The 21,434-nt window shown below is 49.3% G+C and overlaps 1 protein-coding gene across 22 annotated transcripts in view; it reads right to left on the minus strand.

Annotated features, from left to right (window-relative positions):
• BMAL1 (basic helix-loop-helix ARNT like 1) overlaps positions 1–21,434 on the minus strand; it is a 116,808-nt gene that overhangs the window by 6,987 nt on the left and 88,387 nt on the right. For 10 of the 22 annotated variants that reach the window (XM_060177128.1, XM_060177141.1, XM_060177136.1 and 7 more), the window contains 6 exons: positions 15,891–16,040; positions 11,606–11,852; positions 7,944–8,050; positions 5,144–5,294; positions 4,447–4,535; positions 2,710–2,833 (listed from right to left, as the gene is read on the minus strand). In XM_060177128.1, coding sequence (XP_060033111.1) covers positions 2,710–2,833; positions 4,447–4,535; positions 5,144–5,294; positions 7,944–8,050; positions 11,606–11,852; positions 15,891–16,040 — 868 coding nt within the window. The remainder of the gene's footprint in view (positions 1–2,709; positions 2,834–4,446; positions 4,536–5,143; positions 5,295–7,943; positions 8,051–11,605; positions 11,853–15,890; positions 16,041–21,434) is intronic. The other 12 variants (XM_060177138.1, XM_060177131.1, XM_060177134.1 and 9 more) reach the window with 4 other exon arrangements.

The raw sequence follows: 21,434 nt of genomic DNA on the forward strand, positions 1-21,434 counted from the left end.
TGTGAACATATAGCGTGTCCTCAGCACATGCAGGAGGCTCCAAATTGCTTACTGAGAAATTGCTCAATGTGTTTGTCTGGGAAACCATACGTTTCCTCGGAGAAACCACCTTAAAATTGTCTTTTCAGCGGGGTGGTGGTGCACCTGGTTGAGCACACATATCACAGCGCACAAAGACCCAGGTTCGAGCCCCTGGTCCCCACCTGCAGGGGGAAAGCTTCTCGAGTGGTGAAGCAGGGCTGCAGGTCTCTCTCTCTCCCTCTTTATCTCCCCCTTTGTGATATCTGACTGTCTCTATCAAATAAAGATAGCAACAACAAAAACTTAAAAAAATTGTCTTTTCAGAGTGCCCATCTTAGAATTGCCTTTTGTCTTGAGACCATTAGGAGGCCTGCTTTTTCTTTTTTTTAGTATTTATTTTAAGGAGAGAGGGAGATAGACACTAGAGCACTACTCAGCTTTGGCTGATGGTGGAGCTAGGGATTGAACCTGGGACTTCAGAGCCTCAGGCGTGAAGGTCTCTCTGCAAAACCCCCAGCGTGCCCTGCCAAGATCGTGTTCGAATCTCCCCTCTGGTGCGCTCAGAAACTCTTCTTCCTACTCTGCAGGAAACAGACTTCTTACAGACTGTAAGATCCCTGAGATCAGAGACGTTCACACTGTTCTCAGCAGCTCTCCAGGCCCGGGGTGCAGAACCCGACCATCACTGCACCCAACTCCCACGTGCCTTCCTGAAGTGTAGCAGCAGTCACATCCATCACCCCTGGAGGGCTGGAGCAGAGCGGTGCTGCCCACTGAGCTACGTGCCTCTCCACGGTGACCCAGGATGTGGTGCAGTGGGAGTGTGAAGTCCTGAGTTTGAGGCCCGGCGTCACATAAAGCAGTGATGCCCCTCCCTCCACTAGTCAATCCATCTTGACAGCCACAGATGCCCTCCGTCTGTGGCTGCCTGGAAATCAAGCCCGGCCACCAGCTCTGAGAGTCAGTCGGGTGGCCGTGGGCACAGCTTCCTTCGCCTGAATTCCTTCCTGTCGGCAATCCTAACGTCCTGGGCGCCACCCTTCCCCATTTGCCAGATTCACACAGACTGGCTTCTCTCTGTGGCTCCCTCGGTTCACTTTTGTTTTAGCAACCGTGAAGTCCCTCCCAAGCCTAAAGCAAGCCTTGGGACAGCCCCTTGTGATGGCTTACGCCAAATCCAGGGCGCCAAGTAGAGGCAAGTCCTCAAACGCAGGCCCAGACGCCCAGACAGCCTGCCCTCAGTTTCTCGGACGGACGAGGAGAGCTTTATTACGAGCGGACATGCTTGGCCTCATGCTCTGTTTTGTTTTGTTTTGTTTTGGCAACTTTTTGTTTAGACGAAGTTAAAGTTTGTGGTCTGGAAGGTGGCGTAGTAAATAAGGCACTGGACTCTCAAGCATGAGGTCCTGAGTTCAGTCCCCGGCAGCACATGTACCACAGTGATATCTGGTTCTTTCTCCTATCATTGCTCATGAATAAACATAGTAAATAAAATCTTTTTTTAAAAAAAAAGCAGCTGGGAGTCGGGCTGTAGCACAACGGGTTAAGCGCAGGTGGCGCAAAGCACAAGGATCGGCATAAAGATCCCGGTTCGAACCCCGGCTCTCCACCTGCAGGGGAGTCGCTTCACAGGTGGTGAAGCAGGTCTGCAGGTGTCTGTCTTTCTCTCCTCCTCTCTGTCTTCCCCTCCTCTCTCCATTTCTCTCTGTCCTATCCAACAACGACAACAACAATAATAACTACAACAATAAAACAACAAGGAGAACAAAAGGGAATAAATAAATAAAAAGCAGCTAAGGTTTTATCAGGGGCAGGCTCCCTGTGGCAGCTCACGGCTCTGCGCCTGTGATCATGGACGTTCATGGAGACCGCTGTCACTGAAAGGTCCCTTGAGTGTATCCACGGTGACAAAGGTAAGCCTCCCCAAGAAGTTCCCTTTATTTATGTATTGCCACCGGGGTGATCACTGGGTCTCGGTGGCCGCACTATGAATCCACTGCTCCTGGTGGCCTCTCTTGTTTTTCTATTTTTTTCTTCTTTTCTCCTTTTATTTGAAAGAACAAAGAGGAATAGAGAAGGAAGAGGGGAAATAGAGAAGGGGGAGAAAGACAGACACCTGCAGACCCTCACCGCTCATGAAGCGTTTCCACCTGCCGGGGAGGACCAAGGGCTTGGACCCGGACCATTCCCCATGGTATATGTGCTTAACTGCGTGTGCCACCACCTGGCCACTTATTTATTTTGGACAGAGACACATTGAAAAGAAAGAGGGTTATGGGGAGGGGGGAGAAGGGGAAAGAGACCTGCAGCCCTGCTTCACCACTTAGGAAGATTCTCCCCTGTGGGCAGAGACCAGGGGCTTGAACCCAGGTCCTTGCACATTGTCACCGCCCGGGCCCGGGTCTAGCTTCTTTCAGGGAGGATCTTTCTGTTTTGGTACTGTTGACATTTAGGATAAGATGATTCTCTGCTGTTGGGGTCGGGGTGAGGAGAGGAAGCATCCTATGTACTGCAGGTTTGGCAGGCGGCGGCGGCGGCGGTGGGGAGTCTGGTCTGCATCCACCGGGCGCCTACTAGCTGACTCGTGACGGCCAAAAGCCCCCAGACGTCACAGACACCCCCTCGGGGAACACAGCGTCCTGGGCTGAGAAGCAGCGGCTTACGGAGCAACCAGAAGGGGCGACTTGCCTGTGGATCTCCATGATCTCCTCGGCGATCATTCGCCCAATCTTTCCCGCGCCGGCCCTGGTTCCCCCCGGAATCCCCGGAACGGTGGGGTGGGTCCTCTTTGGGCCGCCTACAACAGAGAAATCTGAGCATGGGAAGGGGGGAAACTGAGGCGTGAGTGTGATTACAGGCTAGATTGAAACTAGTTTGTCCAGGGAGCCACTCTCAGTTCAACCTTAGGGTTGTGCCTGGAGCCGGGGCCCTTTGGGAAAATTCTCAGCTCTCTCTCCAGGATCAGAGGTTGAAGCACTAACACGACAGTACCCTCATGCTGTCACCGCACCCCTTCTACATCCCACTGTGCCAAACGCCACAGTCGCAGAGACAAGTCGGCATTCCTGCCCACGAGGAGCACAGGGGCAGACAGGCAGGCAGACAGGCAGACAGACAGGCAGACATTTGCCAGAGCCGAGTTTGATGGTGGCTACTCAGCAAGGCATCCAGTGGATCTCTAGCCCAGCACAGCTTCCGGCAAGGGTTTCTAACTCTGAGGTGAGTCTTGAGAGGGGAATGTGAATTAGCTGGGCAGGGAGGAGAGCATTGCAGGTACAGCGACCAGTCAGGATGCAAGGCCGCGCGGCAGGACTGAAGGGGGGAAGGCTGTGTGAAGGAACTCAGGAGGAATGCTCAGGAAGTGGCCGAGGAAACTGGAGAAGCAGGTGCCAGTCGGGGTGGAGGGCTTGATGCCATGCCAAGGAGGGAAGGCAGTGCCCACCAGGGGGTGAGGAGGGAAAGCCCTGGTTTGGGTGAAGTCTACTGCCAGGAGAGTGAGCAGGAGTGTGTGTGTGTGTGTGTGTGTGTGTGTGTGTGAAGTTGTGAAGTCATCCACAATCACCCCAGGTCTCTGGTTTAAATAAGCAACCAGAGGGGGCTGGCCGGTGACAACCTGGTTAAGCACACATAATACTAAGCACAAGGACCAAGCCCCTGGCTTCTCATCTGCAGGAGGGATGCTTCACAAGTGGCAAAGCAAGTCTGCAGGTGTCTCTCTCTCTCTCTCTCTCTCTCTCTATCTCTCCCTCCCTCCCTCTCTATCTTCCCCTCCCCTCTCAGTTTCTCGCTGTCCTATCCAATTTAAAGAAAAAAAAAAAAGAGGCGTGTGGGAGCAGTGGATTTGTAGTGCCTGCCCCGAGCCCTAGTGATAACCCTGGAGGCTAAATAAATAAATACCCATCATCATCATCATAACAGTAACCAGATGGAGGAGTAGAGAGACTTGGTTTGTATGTGTTGGATTTCAGATGACTCAAACTCCCAAGTGACTGTCCAGGATGCAGCTGGAGAGACAGCCGGAGCCCAGGAGGGAATGTGGAGGAGGTGAAGGTGCGGAGAAGTGTGGGTGGAAGCCGTGCGAGCAGAGGCGTCCTGAGAGAGGAGGAACTGGAGTGTGAGTGTGTGTGTGTATGTGGCGGGGCGGGGGGGGGGGGGGCCCTGCTGGGCATGACGTGTGCCCAGTGCCGACAGACAGACACCCTCCTCCCCCCACGGGCCAGAGGGCGCTTTACAACAAAGCCACCGGGTGACACACAGGCAGGCACGCGCGAGGGGAGAGGAGCAGGGGGTTTGCAGGGTCCAGGCTGCCCCTCGTTGCACGGGGGCCTGGGGGCTGGGGATCCCCCCAAAGAGCTGTGGGGAGGGTAATGTGGCCACAGGCAGCTCTGCGCGGATGAGCCCCAGCGCCCCGCGGTCCATGGTTACCTTCTCCAGAGAGCAGGATGCTGTCCATGCTGTGGGGGGACGCAGTGACCTGCGGGAAGGCTGGGTCCCCACCTTCCAGGGCGTTGGTTCTGTGAATGAACATCCCAGCAGTAAGGGATCATGAGTCAGGCCTGCTCAGGACCATGCACCTTTCACCTTGGCCAAGGTGTCCGGTGTCCACTCTGGACCTGGACAGGCCAGAAAATGAAGTACCTGGGGGTGGAGGGGGGGGTCTGAACATGGCTCCTTGCTGTCTGATAACGGGATGGATAGTAGCATCCCGGCCTTTGGGCACCGGGGGGCAAAGAAGTGGCGGGGAGCAGGCCTGGCCGGGAAAGCGGTCTTTCCCTGCCCCGCTCAACTGGCAGGTGGCAGCTTCTGAGGCAGCAGTCTGGCTGCCGGTGCTCAGGCAACTGGGCCGGTGGGCATTGAAGGACTGAATACCTTTCTCAGAAAGGAAATGTTGCTTGTTTACCAGAGCAACTCCAAAACCTGTGTGCAGGCAGAAGAGCTGAAGCGCGTCCTTTATTGACGTTCCTGCTTCTGCCAATGCCAAGGCCTCGCAGGATATTAGATATTAGCGAGGTGGCGTGGAAGGATGTGATTATGGCCGTTGCCGGGACCACCTGTCTCAGGGAGGAGCCCAGCACATTTCTCTACGAAGCAAGGGAGCTACGGACGGAGGAAGAATACTTACAAAACAACCGTGTTGGTTGAGACAATATATTCTACTTCCTTGGTCCAAGGGTTCATGAAACTGAACCACCGACTCCGAAGTGTGATGAAAGAACCATCTTTGATTTTAAACTTATAGCAATTCGTTGTGATTTTTTCTCTTGTCTGTAAAACTGAAGATACAAAGAGACTGTGAATATTGTTGTTTCCTTTGCTCGGGTAGTGAACTAATCAAGGACTAACTGCACTCGGGTCCTGGTGATGCCTTTTCCTCCGTTGGGCTAGAGAAAGGGAGAGGGGGAGAGAGGAGAGACGCCTGCAGCCCCCATCCACCAGTTATGAAGCTTCCCCCCTGAAGGTGGCGACCAGGGGTTGAACCTACCAGGTGAGCCACCACCCACTTTCACGGTTTTTTTCTGTTTTTTTTTTTTTTTTAATATTTCCTTTTGTTGCCCTTGTTGTTATATTGTTGTAGTTATTTTTGATGTTGTTGGGTAGGACAGAAATGGAGAGAGGAGGAGAGAAAGACAGACACCTGCAGACTTGCTTCACTGCCTGTGAAGCGACTCCCCTGCAGGTGGGGAGCCGGGGGCTCGAACCAGGATCATAAGCCAGTCTTTGCGCTTTGCGCCATGTGCACTTAACCCGCTGCGCTATGGCCCGGCTCCCTAGGTTTTTTTTTTCCTTCTAAATTATTAGTGATTTGATGGTGATTTACAAGACTATAAGATAATAGGGGTGGGAGTCAGGCAGTAGCGCAGTGGGTTAAGTGCACGTGGTACAAAGCAAAAGGACTGGCGTTAAGGATCCCGGTTCGAGCCCCCGGCTCCCCACCTGCAGGGGAGTCGCTTCACAGGAGGTGAAGCAGGTCTGCAGGTGTCTGTCTTTCTCTCCCCCCTCTGTCTTCCCCTCCTCTCTCCATTTCTCTCTGTCCTATCCAACATCGACGACATCAACAATAATAACTACAATAATAAAACAACAAGGGCAACGAAAGAGAATAATTAGTAAAAAAAAAAAAAAAAAAAAAGATAATAGGGGTATAATTCCACACCACCAAAGTTCTAGGCCTCTCTCTCCAACAGTAACCATCATAGTTGACTGTATATATTTTTTCTTTTAAATTCATATGTTTCAATTCTCTATATTCTACTCGGGAGAGAGATCATCCCACAGTCGTCCTTCCTTTTTCTTTTTCCCCCTCAGAGAAGCAGGAGAGTGCCCGGCTTCCTCAGGCGTTCTCCAGGAACTCTTCCCTCTCAGTGACAGTGAGAAAACAAAGGTTTCTTTTCACAAAAGTTTTGAGTCCCAGTGGAACTGGGGTTTAGAGCCCTCTGGTCATCTTCCCCTAACATGTCTCCTCTGGGAGTCTGCAACAAAATTTTTCTTGGAGCGCAGAAGGTGGAACTTCAGAGAACCGGTGGTTTCTGAGGATATGATTTAGGACCTTCCAGTTCACATGTGAAGTTGCTGGACTGAAGGCTCCAGGCAGTGAACGAGTGTGCTCCAGACATCTGGCCGGAATCAGCTGTGACGGGAACCCACAGGGGAAAAGGCTCTCCCCAAAGGACTCTCGTTCGCTTCATCACAAAGCCCGAGGGCAGGCCAGCATTTGCAGACCATCCAGTTCTGCAGAGGTCACACTCATCTAGCCAGTTTTCAGGTAACATGTAATGATCTCTCGTTAGGCGCCAGGTATATGATGCGAGCCCTCCCTACGTGATGAATGCAGATCTATTAATGTGGAAGAGGGAAGAACTCAGTGGGTTTCATCAGCGAGGCCTGGAGAGACGGGGTGGTGAGGGGGTCCCTGTGGCTGCAGCGCAGGGCCTCAGGGCAGGGAGACGGGCTGCGGGTGGGGCTGTGTGAGTGGAGTGCTTTGAACACCTGTCAACAAGCATCTCAGCCTGGCTCTAGAAATGCCACAGGCTTTAACAGTCAGGCTCAGCTTATCAGTAATAATGGGAATGAAGACAGATGGTCTGGGGCACGGGGTGGGCGGGGAGCAGGGGCCTGTTGGGAGTCTACTGCAATTACCAGGTGGGCACAGGGGCCTCAACCAGAGTCATGGCTGTGGCAGTGACAGAGTGGGCTTTCTAGGAAAATGTGACGCACCTGGTTGAGCTCATGGGTCACAATGCACAATGGCCCGGGTTCTAGCCCCTCGTCCTGCAGGGGTAAAAGCTTTGAATGGTGAAGCAGGGCTGCAGGTGTCTCTCTGTCTTTCTCCCTCTCTGTCTCCCCCTCCACTTTTTTTTTCTTTTTTAAATCTTTTTTTAATTTATAAAATGGAAACACTGACGCGATTATAGGATAAGAGGGGTACAGTTCCACACATTTCCCACCACCAGAACCCCCTATCTCATTTTATTTTTTTACATAAATCCACTCTTGATTTATGGCTGTCTCTAGCCAATTAATAAAGATAATTTTTTTTTTTAAATATATGTGTGAGATGAGTGAAGAGGTCTGATAGAAAGGCGGAGTCAGGGCTAGCTATGACCATGTGATTAGTCCACAAGAAAATAAAGGAGAATTTATTCTATTGCTGAATTTCATGGAAAAGAAAATAAGAACCACTGGGGTCATACTAAATTTATACAGACTCCCAGAGTACTGACTGTCTTCCAGAAAGTTCCCTGGCCTGTGCAGAGAGAGCTACGGACCCAGCAGTGGAAACAAAGGGCCAGGAAGGTTTGGCTGGAAGACTCCGGGGCTGGCTGACTTCACAGCCCGGGTGGGAGAGTTCTCTGAAAGGTTGCGTAGACTGACCTAGACACGGGGATGGTCACACTTGTAGACCCTCTGTGCAGTGAGCTCACCTTGCCGGTGACATTCTGCAAGATGTCCTATATCATCTTGGTGGAAATATTCATAACATGATGTGCCTAGAAGTTCTTGTGGTAGATATGCCAAAATAGCTGTGGCCCTAGAAGGGAGATTTTTAGAAACAAGGAAAAAAAAAAAAAATCAGGTAAGTGCCGGTTAAGAATAAGGTCAAAGCTGGGTGGGTTTCCAGAATGCTTACCAGGTGCATCTATTCATTTATTTATATTTATTTCAATGATTTTTTCATGCCACTAGATGTAATCAAGGCAGTTAAGACGGTAAGACTTGGGGAGTGGTGGGGAGGGGAGCACAAATAAGTCTTTAAAAAAATGGATGTTCTCACAAGGGATTTAATTTTAGGTTTAAGTGATGGCTGGCTAGGGGAGATAGCATAATGGTTATGCATAGAATCTCTCAAGCCTGAGGCTCCTTGCCCTAGGTTCAATCCCCCTGCACTATCATTAAGCCAGAGCTGAGCAGTGCTCTGGTAAAATAATAATGGTAATAATAAAAATTTAAAAAAAATTGATGGCTATATTAGATTAAAATATGGCAGATAAAATATTTTTTAAAAAATAAAATGGGAAGAAAGCTAGTCTCTAGTGCAAAGCTTCTGCATTTTGCTGCTTGTAAGAATGACCAGACACCAAACGCTCCTTACAGGAGGGGCTTCAAGGATCTTAAACAGGCGCCGGAGTGCTGATACCCAGCATTGCACAGCCAAAGAGTACCCTGGGGCCAAGGAGACAGCACAGTGGTTATGCAAAAGACTCATGAAGCTCTAAGGCCTCAGGTTCAGTTCCTTGCCCCACTATAAGCCAGAGCTGAGCAGTGCTCTGCTCTCTTTCTTTCTGTCTCTCTCTCATTAAATAATATACATTTAAAGTTTAATTAAAAGTAGCTGTCTCATTTTCTAGTATCTACTAGACAGTTCCACTAACCAGAAAGATGATGATTATTATTTTTTTTTCTGAATTACTCTTTTTTTTTTTAAATTTTTTTAATATTTATTTTATTTATTTTTTCCCTTTTGTTGCCCTTGTTGGTTTTTTTTATTGTTGTAGTTATTATTGTTGTTGTCGTTGTTGGATAGGACAGAGAGAAATGGAGAGAGGGAGGGGAAGACAGAGAGGAGGAGAGAAAGATAGACACCTGCAGACCTGCTTCACCGCCTGTGAAGCGACTCCCATGCAGGTGGGGAGCTGGGGTTCGAACCGGGATCCTTATGACGGTCTTTGTGCTTTGCGCCACCTGCGCTTAGCCCGCTGTACTACAGCCTGACTCCCCAGAAAGATGATTATTAATCTGAGAATGTTATTATTTTTTTAACCAGAGCCCTGCTCAGCTCTGGCTTATGATGGTGCAGGGGATTGAACCTGGGATGTGGGAGCCTCAGGCATGAGTCTCTTTGCATAACCATTATGCTAGCTACCTCTGCTGTTCTGACATTCTTAGGTCATCGCCAGAGCTTCACTGCTTCAGGTCAGCTTTTTTTTCCAGACAGACAGAGAGAGGGAACGATGCCACAGCCCCTAAGCTTCCTCTGGCGCAACAGGGCCAAGTTTAATTGAATCTGCACCGTGGCAAAGCGGGTGAGTTGTGAATATTCTGGGGTGGCAGGAAAGAGTAGTGGGAAATCTAGGTCTAGCCCAGGTCACTGCCAGTTCAGTGTGAATCCCAAAGGAAGCCAGTCTGCAAGCTGGGTCTTAGCTCTCTAATCATAAAGACTGAAGTTGGGCTAGGTCAGGACTCCACACTGAAAACTTCCTGTGACAGTGAAAATGATCTTATCTGTGCCGCTGGTTACATGTGGCTACTGAGTGTGACACACCAAGACTTTTATTTTAGTTGATTACATTCAGATTTAAAGGGCCGGGTGGTGGCGCACCTGGTTGAGCGCATGTGTTACAATGCGCAAGGACCCAGGTTTGAGCCCCCGGTCCCCACCTGCAGGGGGAAAGCTTTATGAGTGGTGAAGCAGGGCTGCAGGTGTCTCTCTGTCTCTCTCCCTCTCTATCACCCCCCTCCCTCTTGATTTCTGGCTGTCTCTATCCAATAAATAAATTCAGATTTAAATAGCCATACAAAGTCCAAACCACACTACTGTACTGGACAGCTCAGAACTAGATGATTTTTTTTCCAAGTTCTCTCATCTAGAACTTCAATTATAGTAATGACCCTGAAACTTCCCATGGCTTCAGAGAGCATGCTATGCCTACTTTGTCCTCTTTCAGCCAAGGATATCAAACATCGCACTTACCCTTTTGGGTATTCCAAAGAACAGCACAAGAAAACTGAGATTTTTATGCTTTTTGTCAGCAAAGATCCCTTTACCTTCTTCTCTTGATATCCATAAGGAAACCAGCTAATCGCCTATATATTCCCTGCTTTCTTTCTTTTTAAAAATCTCTTTATTGGGGGATTAATGGTTTATAGACAACAGTAAAGCAAAATAGTTTGTACGTGCATAACATTTCCCAGTTTTCCACATAACAGTTCAGCCCCCACTAGGTCCTCCTCTGCCATCCTGTTCCAGGACCTGAACCCTCCCCCCCATCCCCCACCCCCGAGGCTTTTCCTTTGGTGCGATACACCAACTCCAGTCCAAGTTCTGCTTAGTGTTTTCCCTTCTGATCTTGTTTTCAACTTCTGTCTGTGAGTGAGATCATCCCATATTCATCCTTCTGTTTCTGATTTATCTCACATAACATGATTCCTTCAAGCTCCATCCAAGATGGGGTGAAGAAGGAGGTGAAGTCACCATTTTTTAATTTTTAAATAGCTGAGTAGTATTCCATTGTATATATACATACCACGACTTGCTCAGCCACTCGTGTGTTGTTGGACACCTGGGCTGCTTCCAGGTTTGGGCTGTTACAGACTGTGCTGCTGTCTGTTTCTGTAGTGTAGTGATTATCATGTTCGCCTCACAAATTGTGCTGCTATGAACATAGGTGTACACAAACCTTTTGGGGTGGGTATGTTTGGTTCCTTAAGATATATCCCCAGGAGAGGAATTGCAAGGTCATAAGGGAGGTCCACTTCTAGCCTTCCACCTGTTTTTTTTTCCCTAAAAAAATTTAATTTTTTGAGTTTTTTTTTTTTAATTTATGAAAGCTACAAAGAGAGAGAGACCAGAGCACTGACAGGCTTTGGCTTCTGGTGGTGCTGGGGATTGAATTTGGAACTTCAGAATCTCAGGCATGAAAGTCTTTTGCATGACCACTATGCTATCTCCCAAGCAAGCCCCAGATATTTATTGATTGTATAGAGACAAAAATTGAGAGGGAGGAGAGAGAGAGAGACCTGCAGCCCTGCTTCACCATGAGTGAAGCTTTCCCTCTGCACGTGGAGACTGGGGTCTTGAACCTGAGTCTGTGAGCATCGTTAACATGTGCACTCAGTCAGATGTGTCATTCCCACCACCACCCCTACTGTTTTTTTAAAAAGATTTATTTGTTTATTTTCATGGGAGAGAGAACCAGAGCATCACTCTGACACACGCAGTGGTAGGAGGGATCAAATTGGGGGGCCTCAGGTTTAAGAATCCGACACTATGAATTCTGCCACTTCCTGGACCACATATTCCCAGCTCTCCTTAGGGCCGACCACTCTCTCCCACCACTGTTCAAGGGTGACGACGGCAGGCTCTCACCTTTGGTCTACGAAAACAAACTTCCCATCGATCGCGTGCCGAGAAACATACTCCATTGACTTCACCCTGATTTCCCCGTTCACCGGCTGGGGAACCACATGAGAATGGAGTCGTCCAATGGCCACCAGGCAGCTGAGGTTACACCCTTCATTGTCTGGCTCGTTGTCTTCATCCAGCCCCATCTTTGTGGGCGGCCAGCTTTTTAAATAGCCTGTGCTGTGGATTGTGCAGAAGCTTTTTCGATCTGCTAGGAAGCAAAGTCCATAGTTAATGTCAGTACAGGCTTGGGGCGCAGAGACAGATGCAGCTGAGGCTGCATCGGTGTAGGCAGAGAATTAAAATACAGAAAGACACCGCTTTGTTTCCCGGAAGTGCGCATCTAAAAGAAGGCAGAAAAACAGGTTGCTATCACTCACTGTCGTACAGTTGACAGTAACCTAGGTTTTTTTTTTTTTTTTTTTAATTTACTTATTGATTCCCTTTTGCTGGCCTGTTGTTTTATTGTTGTAGCTATTATTGATGTTATTGATGTCGTTGTTGGCTAGGACAGAGAGAAATGGAGAGAGGAGGGGAAGACAGAGAGGGGGAGAGAAAGACAGACACCTGCAGACCTGCGTCACTGCCTGTGAAGTGACTCCCCTGCAGGTGGGGAGCCGGGGGCTCGAACCAGCATCCTTATGGTGGTCCTTGCGCTTTGCACCACCTGTGCTTAACCCGCTGCGCCACCGCCCGACTCCCGACAGTCACCTAGTTTTACACCCAAGGAAGGAATCATCTGAATGTTCCCGGAGCTCGCTGATCGCGTATCAGGAAGGCTGAGCTCTGGTCCAGGGGCTAGAATGTGTAACGCCCCAGACTGGACAGCAGCATGTCCTGGACGTGGGACAAGATCCATGTGGTGGAAACGGAAGTGCTGTGTATGGGTCTGGAGAAGCAGCTTGAAGGGGACAATTGCTGGGGCTCGATTATTCGCTCACAAGTGCTTTTATCGTTTCCAGGTAGGGGATGGGTAAATATATCAAAAATATCTGGTACGAAAGAACAAAAACGAAGATGACTCTTAACTCTGTTCGGATTGCGTGGTTGCTGGTATTATGAAGGGGAGAATACGGGATATGTCAGAGACCAGGGGGAAAGATCTCAGTTTGGGGCAGATTGTATGGATTTCAACCACAGTCATCTTTGTGGTGTGTTTCCCAAACGAAAGGGGGTCTGTGCTAGTTTCTGGGAAACGTTGGGGAAGGCATCAGACGTGGCCGTTGTGGGGTTAGCAGGCCGGCGGGAAAGCGGACTTCACGTGCAACACTGTAGCTGGAAGAAAGCTCTAGAAAGATGCGCAGCGTGCTTCAAGAGGACACAAGGCGTGAGGGGACGGAATGACAGACATCTCCACCAGACTCGGAAGGGTAAGCTGAAGCGGAGGGGGAGAAGTTGCAGTCCGAGGTGGCAGCCTAGACAGAGGCCCTGGGTAGACAGCGGTCCAGGGCACTGAAATGAAGTCAACGTGACCCGGCCGTACAAAGGCAGAGGCGGGCAGGGTGGGCAGGGGGAGGAAATGGCCCTGCTAAGGATTTTAAGCTTTTCTTCCAGACGCATGGGACTGGCAACAAAGACTGGCTCATTCTGACTGCTGTGTGGGAGGACGAGGAAGGAGTCTGGGAGGAACCAGTGCCCCCAGAGCAGGCAGGGGAGTGTTATCAGCAGCCTGGACCTGCTGACAGTGGGCACGTGAGAACATAGCGCACACTATTTCAGGTAACTTCTGCAGAAACGGTTCATGCAGAGACATTTCCTGGACTGGATGTGTGGACATGGGGGAGAGGGGCTGAGGACTGGCTTTCAGGCTAAACAGCCAGGTGGGCAGTTATGTCTCTTTTCTTTCTTCTTCTTTTGTTTTTGTTTTTTCCTCTTTCTCTCTCCCCCTCCTTTCTTTCTCCTTCCTTCCTTCCTTTTTTTTTTTTTTTTCCTCCAGGGTTACCGCTCCTGGAAGCCATTTTTTCCCCCTTTTTGTTGCCCTTGTTGTTAACAGTAGCCTCCTTGTGGTTATTATTATTGCCATTGCTGATGTTGTTCGTTGTTGGATAGGACAGAGAGAAATGGAGAGAGGAGGGGGAGAGAAAGACAGACACCTGCAGACCTGCTTCACCGCCTGTGAAGCGACTTCCCTGCAGGTGGGGAGCCGGGGGCTCGAACCGGGATCCTTAAGCGGTCCCTGCGCTTTGCGCCACTTGCGCTTAACCCGCTGCGCTACCGCCCGACCCCCCCTTCCTTCCTTTTTAACTTTCATTCAGTTTCTACCAGAGTGATGGTCAGCTCTGGCTAAGGGTGGTATGGGGGATTGAACCTGAGACTCAGAGCTTCAGGTATGAAAGTCACTTTGCATAATAACTACTATGCTATCTCCTCCACCCCAACCCTTTACATTTAAGAGAAATGCAGGCTCCCCTTACACAGAGCATGTTGGAGATGCCCGGGAGCTCACTAAGTAGGTAGGTAGGTGACATCTGAGCAGGTAGACGGGGCAGATAGTAAGAGAGATCTCAGGTGTTTACGAAGCGGGCAGTCTGTGAACGGATCTGGAGTTCAGAAGAGAAGTTTTCGCTAAACACAGAAACTTGGAAACTCTGGGTCTGTGCTTGGCATTGAGAGCTACAAGCTTGGAAGACACCACCTGTGGACTGAGTATCAGCCCATCGTTCATTCTGAGGAAAGGTGGGCTGGGAGAGAAGAGGAAGAGCCTGGACAAGGTGCTAGAATAGAATGGTCAAAGAAAGGGGTGTGGGGGGGGGGGTCACAAAATATGGTCTCATCGATGCCTAGGGAACAGTCCACTTCAAAAATCTAAGAAAAATGCCTCTTGCCGGGCTGCTCAGGAAGCAGCTGGGAGACAGTTGGCAGCTCTTTTCTTTTAAATTTTTTAAATTATATTTATTTATTTATTGGCTAGAAACAGCCAGAAATTGAGAGGGAAGGGGGTATAGGGAGAAAGAGAGACGGAGAGACACCTGCAGCACTGCTTCACCACTCGTGAAGTTTTCCTCCTACAGCTGGGGACCGGAGACTCGAACCTGGGTCCTCATGCATTGTATCATGTGCACTCAACCAGGTGCGCCACCATCCGGCCCCTCTCTTTTCTAAGTTTTTTTTTTTTGCCCCCAGTGTTATTGCTGGGGCTCAGTGCCTACACTATGAATCCACTGCTCCTGGAGGCTTTATTTCCCCCCTTTTGTTGCCCTTGTTGTTTATTGTTGTTGATGTTATTGTTGTTATTGTCATCGTTGTTGGGTATAGGACAGAGAAATGGAGAGAGGAGGGGAAGACAGTGGGGGAAAGACAGACACCTGCAGACCTGCTTCACCGCTTGTGAAGCGACCCCCTGCAGGTGGGGAGCCAGGGGGGTGGGTGGGTGATAATTCTTTTTCTAACCAGATTAAAATGAACAGTTTAATCTGAGGAAGGCTTCCTATGAACCTCTGTCCTTGTAACAGCCATTAGGGCTGCCCCTCTCTCCTGCTCTCCGTCGCCCTGGATGGGAAGGAGGTGGGAGATGGTCGTGTTGGGGCATACTGCTCTGGTCAGATGGGAACCCCTGACCCACGGCCCTGCTGTGAATTATACTATAGGAAGCAAGCCTCTCCTACAGCAGGATTTTGGTTTTGTTTTGGCTTTTTATTTTTATTGCCACCAGGGTTATTACCGGGGCTTGGTGCCAGCACTGCGAGTCTACCGCTCCTGGTGGGCCATTTTTTCTGGTTTTTTTCTTCCCCCTTTCATGTTTTATTTGACAGGACAGAGAGAAAATGGAGAGGGGAGGGGAAGACAGAAAAGAGGAGAGAAAGACAGACACCTGCAGACCTGCTTCACCGACTGTGAAATGTTGTCCCCCACTGTAGGTGGGGAGCCGGGGACTCAAACCGGGGTCCGTGTGCATTGGTGCGCCACCACCCAGCCCTCCCCTATAATAAGATTTTTAAAAATATTTATTTATTCCCTTTTGTTGCCTTTGTTGTATTGTAGTTATTATTGTTGTTGTTATTGATTTCGTCGTTGTTGGATAGGACAGAGAGAAATGGAGAGAAGAGGGGAAGACGGGGGGGGGGAGAGAAAGACAGACACCTGCAGACCTGCTTCACCGCCTGTGAAGCAACTCCCCTGCAGGTGGGGAGCCGGGGGTTGAACCGGGATCCTTACGCCGGTCCCTGTGCTTTGTGCCACGTGCGCTTAACCCGCTGCGCTACCGCCCAGCCCCCTATAATAAGATTTTTAAAGACTGCCAAATGGTTACCTTTTTTCTTTGAGCAGGTGGAGGGGAAATCCTTGTCTTCCACCTTGACAGAAGGCCTGTTACACTTCATCCTACAGAAGAAAGAACGGCGAGCTCCAGAACATAATCGAGATGGCCCAGGGGTTATATCTGTTTTAACTGGAAGTCCAGCTGCAAATCAATACACAAAATGCAATAAACTGAGAGTAGTGTTGTCTGTAAGGGGGGGGGGTGATCTGGAGCAAGAGCTTCAAAGCCTTTGGTTTCTTGCATCGTTTAACTGAACATGATGACGTGAGAATAAGAAGCTTTTCCCTAAGTTTAGCCCTTCTGAGACACAGACGGTGTACTCTCGATCTGAAAAATGCTTGTAGAATGGACTAGATGTTCTGCGGGGTTAAAAGAAACACACAAGAGGTTGCTGGCTGGGAGGAGCAGGAAGCTGTGAAGGGGAAATGGCCCTGAGAAGGCTAATAACACGAGGGGATGCCAATAATTCGGCTGGTAGCACAGCGGGTTAAGCTCACGTGGCACAAGATGCAAGGACCGCCGTAAGACATGAGGATCCCAGTTCGAGCCCCCGGCTCCCCACCTGCAGGGGAGTCGCTTCACAGGCGGTGAAGCAGGTCTGCGGGTGTCTGTCTTTCTCTCCCCCTCTCTGTCTTCCCCTCCTCTCTCCATTTCTTTCTGTCCTATCCAACAACAATGACATCAGTCATAACTATCACAATAAAACAACAAGGGCAACAAAAGGGAATAAATAATAAATATTTTTTAAAAAAAGGTAGACTATTTAAAAGTTTGAAAACAAGTCATGAGACCTTGGGTTGAATCCCCAACACTGCAAGGTGAACTTATGCTGAGTCCAGAACCAAACCATTCTAGTACTGCTAATGTATTTACTAGTTGACTAGACTTGTATGTCAAAATCTTGCATGATGATAATAGAACTATGATCTGGGGAGTCGGGCAGTAGCGCAGCAGGTTAAGCACATGTGGAGCAAAGCGCAAGGACCGGCGTAAGGATCCCGGTTCGAGCCCCCGGCTCCCCACCTGCAGGGGAGTCGCTTCACAGGCGGTGAAGCAGGTCTGCAGGTGTCTGTCTTTCTCTCCCCCTCTCTGTCTTCCCCTCCTCTCTCCATTTCTCTCTGTCCTATCCAACAACGATGAAATCAATAACAACAACAATAATAACTACAATACAACAAGGGCAACAAAAGGGAATAAATAAATATTTAAAAAAATCTTATTATAGGGGAGGGCTGGGTGGTGGTGCACCAATGCACACGGACCCCGGTTCGAGTCCCTGGCTCCCCACCTGCAGGGGAGTCACTTCACAGTCGGTGAAGCAGGTCTGCAGGTGTCTGTCTTTCTCTCCTCTTTTCTGTCTTCCCCTCCCCTCTCCATTTTCTCTCTGTCCTGTCAAATAAAACATGAAAGGGGGAAGAAAAAAACCAGAAAAAATGGCCCACCAGGAGCGGTAGACTCGCAGTGCTGGCACCAAGCCCCGGTAATAACCCTGGTGGCAATAAAAATAAAAAGCCAAAACAAAACCAAAATCCTGCTGTAGGAGAGGCTTGCTTCCTATAGTATAATTCACAGCAGGGCCGTGGGTCAGGGGTTCCCATCTGACCAGAGCAGTACACCCCAACACGACCATCTCCCACCTCCTTCCCATCCAGGGCGACGGAGAGCAGGAGAGAGGGGCAGCCCTAATGGCTGTTACAAGGACAGAGGTTCATAGGAAGCCTTCCTCAGATTAAACTGTTCATTTTAATCTGGTTAGAAAAAGAATTATCACCCACCCACCCCCTGGCTCCCCACCTGCAGGGGGGTCACTTGAGCGAGATTCGGATGTCAGAACCGAGAAGCAAAACTAGCTCATTTTCCTAAAGCTGGCTGGACCCAGAGCCCTGTGGATATTTTGTCTGCTTGGACGCCATTCTGGACCTGGTTCATTCAAAGCAGTGGTCACCAGTGACGTGTGCCACTCTGAGGACTTGAGATGCCCGTGCCATCCTGAGCATGGGCACAGCGCCATTCATTCTGAATTTCAACAGCTTAGGGACCAGGACGAGCACTGTGTGAGGCCTCGCTGAATTTAATAAATATTACAGTTGGGATAATAGCTTGGATTTCTCGGGTTCGTTAAAGTCTGCTATGAAAATTCACTCTCATTTTTACTTTTAATGTGACTGCCAGAAAATGCCAGAAACTGACACATGGGATTTATGTTTGTGGTCAGTTTTTTATGTTTCCAGGAGACTGCCATTCTGGGCCAGCTGAATCGGGGTCTCTGGAGGAGAAGCACAGAGGCCATGCTGACGGAAACGTGGGCCGTGGGGGCCAGGCGGCGGTGCACCTGCTTAAGTATGGAGCAGGGCTGCAGGTGTCTCTCTCCTCTCTCTCTGTCCAATAAAACTGAGAAAGAAAAGAACCACTTAAATAAAATAAACGATGAAGAAACTAATCACCAAAATATATAAAGAGCTCAGCAAACTTAGCACCAAAAAAGCAAATGACCCCATCCAAAAATGGGCAGAGGATATGAACAAAACATTCACCTCAGAGGAGATCCAAAAGGCTAACAAACATATGAAAAACTGTCACTGATTGTCAGAGAAATGCAAATTAAGACAACACTAAGATACCACCTCACTCCTGTAAGAATGGCATACATCAAAAAGGACAGCAGCAACAAATGCTGGAGAGGCTGTGGGGACAGAGGAACCCTTTTACATTGCTGGTGGGAATGTAAATTGGTCCAGCCTCTGTGGAGAGCAGTCTGGAGAACTCTCAGAAGGCTAGATATGGACCTTCCATATGATCCAGTAATTCCTCTCCTGGGGTTATACCCCAAGGACTCCATAACACCCAACCAAAAAGAGGTGTGTACTCCTATGTTCATAGCAGCACAATTCATAATAGCTAAAACCTGGAAGCAACCCAGGTGCCCAACACCAGATGAGTGGCTGAGAAAGCTGTGGTATATATATGCAATGGAATACTATGCAGCTATCAAGAACAATGAACCCACCTTCTCTGACCCATCTTGGACAGAGCTAGAAGGAATTATGTTAAGTGAGCTAAGTCAGAAAGATAAAGATGAGTATGGGATGATCCCACTCATCAACAGAAGTTGAGGAAGAAGATCTGAAAGGGAAACTAAAAGCAGGACCTGACCAAATTGTAAGTAGGGCACCAAAGTAAAAACCCTGTGGTGAGGGGTAGACATGCGGCTTCCTGGGCCAGTGGGGGGTGGGAGTGGGTGGGAGGGATGGGTCACAGTCTTTTGGTGGTGGGAGTGGTGTTTATGTACACTCCTAGTAAAATGTAGTCATATAAATCACTAGTTAATACAAGAGGGGGAAAATTAACTATGTCTAGAAGTTTTTCAAAACACAAACAATTTTTTTAATATATAGGCTGTGTAATTGATATGCAGACTCAAAAGCCTAGACCAAGCAGATCAGAAGCAACCAATAGCACAGCTATATACAAGATACTGGGTACTGTACAGCAAACCCTAACAAAAGGACTTTTCAAAGTTAACCCAATTACCAAATAATGTGATGATAACATTAACTATCGATTGTCTTTTTGAACCCTAAGACAGCAGGAACCTCACATCTCCACTATAGAGCCCCTACTTCCCCCAGTCCTAGAACCCTTGGATAGGGCCCACTTTCCTGTATGCCTCTCCCAATCCATATCAAATAATATTGCATCCGCCGATCACAACCTAACCAACACAACGATTGCCACCTCAACATGCTTCACTTCAGACTGTGTCCAGAGACTTCACGTGTGGAATGACAACCCTTCAGCTTCATTACTCGGGTGAGACCTTTCCTTTCATAGTATACTCTAATTTCATCTCAGGTGGTTCACTTTCTAACAAAGTCCCAAAACCTAGATATACACCAGTTTCTGTGAGAGAGAGCATATGTTCACACGTATCCGTAAACTACTGCAAAATATATACCTGAAAGCAGAAGTACACTAGAGTTTGCAGTGAGTACCTCCCTAACACTTCCTCTCCACTATTCCAAGCTTTGGGTCCATGATTGTTCAACAATTTGTTTGGCTTCGTATGTTAACTCTCTTTTCAGCCACCAGGTTCCAGATGCCATCAGGATGCCGGCCAGGCTTCCCTGGACTGAAGACCCCACCAATATGTCCTGGAGCTCCGCTTCCCCAGAGACCCACCCTACCAGGGAAAGAGAGAGGCAGACTGGGAGTATGGACCGACCAGTCAACGCTCATGTTCAGCGGGGAAGCAATTACAGAAGCCAGACCTTCTACCTTCTGCAACCCACAATGTCCCTGGGTCCATGCTCCCAGAGGGATGGAGAATGGGTAAGCTATAGGGGGAGGGGGTGGGATATTAGGTGGTGGGAATTGTGTGGAATTGTACCCCTCCTACCCTATGGTTTTGTTAATTAATCCTCTCTTAAATAAAAAGGAAAAAAAAAAAGAAAAAAATGTGTACATATAGAAAAAAATCAATCAATCAATAAACGATGAAAAAAAGAAACGTGGGCTGTTTGTGGGTGCAGATCATGTCTGAGGACACCGCGTGTCACTGCCCATCAGAGGAGCAGCCCCTATGTGGGCCTCACCCTTGTAGCCCCCCACAGTGCCTTGCTGGTCTTCCTTGAATGCCTGCCCGCTCCCCCTGCGCCCCGGGCTCAGAGTCCTCCACTGCATCCCCAGCGGTGAAAAAGATGACAGGCTCTTCGTGGTCCAGCCAGCCCTCCTCCTCCCTGAGTGTTTTGCTCTGGAACCAACAGAGAAGCCGCCTCATTGCCTGCCACCTCCACCCACCCTTCAACGGCTTCTTTCCTCGGCTTCTTCCCTCTCTTCACCACCTGTCAAGCATTGGCTCGTCCTTGCAAACCCACTTCAGTGATCACCTAGTTAGTTAGAGACGCCTGTCCCGCATGCCCACCTGAGTATCAGTCATCATTCTCCGTGCCCGGGACTACCTGCCACACCCGTCACAAGGGCACCGTCTCTCTGTGTCTCCCTGACTATCCCTTGGAAGCTTAAAGGCAAGGGCCACCAACATTCACCTTCCCAGATCATTCAACATGGACAGCGTCAGACTACCAGGTAAGGTGGCAGGGACCAGGGGCCACGTTGTACCTCTCAGAGGAGGAAGAGGGCTGACTGCCTTATGACAAAGATGGGGACAGAGGATCCTCTGGTGGTGTTTCTCCTCCAGGGCTTACCATGGAGAGTTGGGAGCGAGGAGCTCACTCAGCCATGACTGCACTGGACCAGAAAGCAACCCCGTGCTTTACTTCCTCTGTGGTGGGGACTGTCCCATGCCGGGCTTGCTTCTTGGGCGGGAGAGAGATGACCAGGGACTCACGCTGGGAATGCAGTTCAGTCTTTACTGATGAGCGGGAATGTAGTGCAATCAATCTAACCTCTATTCATGAGAAAATCCTGTCCTTTATATCTCCTGAGGCAGAAGTGTCAGGTCGGAAGAGGAAGTATGTAGGATAGGGGGTGGGGAGAAGGGAAAAGCGCCCACGCTCGCAAGTGTCAAGCTTGCAT

This window comes from Erinaceus europaeus, chromosome 17, assembly GCF_950295315.1.
Source record: "Erinaceus europaeus chromosome 17, mEriEur2.1, whole genome shotgun sequence".
Lineage (NCBI taxonomy): Eukaryota > Metazoa > Chordata > Mammalia > Eulipotyphla > Erinaceidae > Erinaceus > Erinaceus europaeus.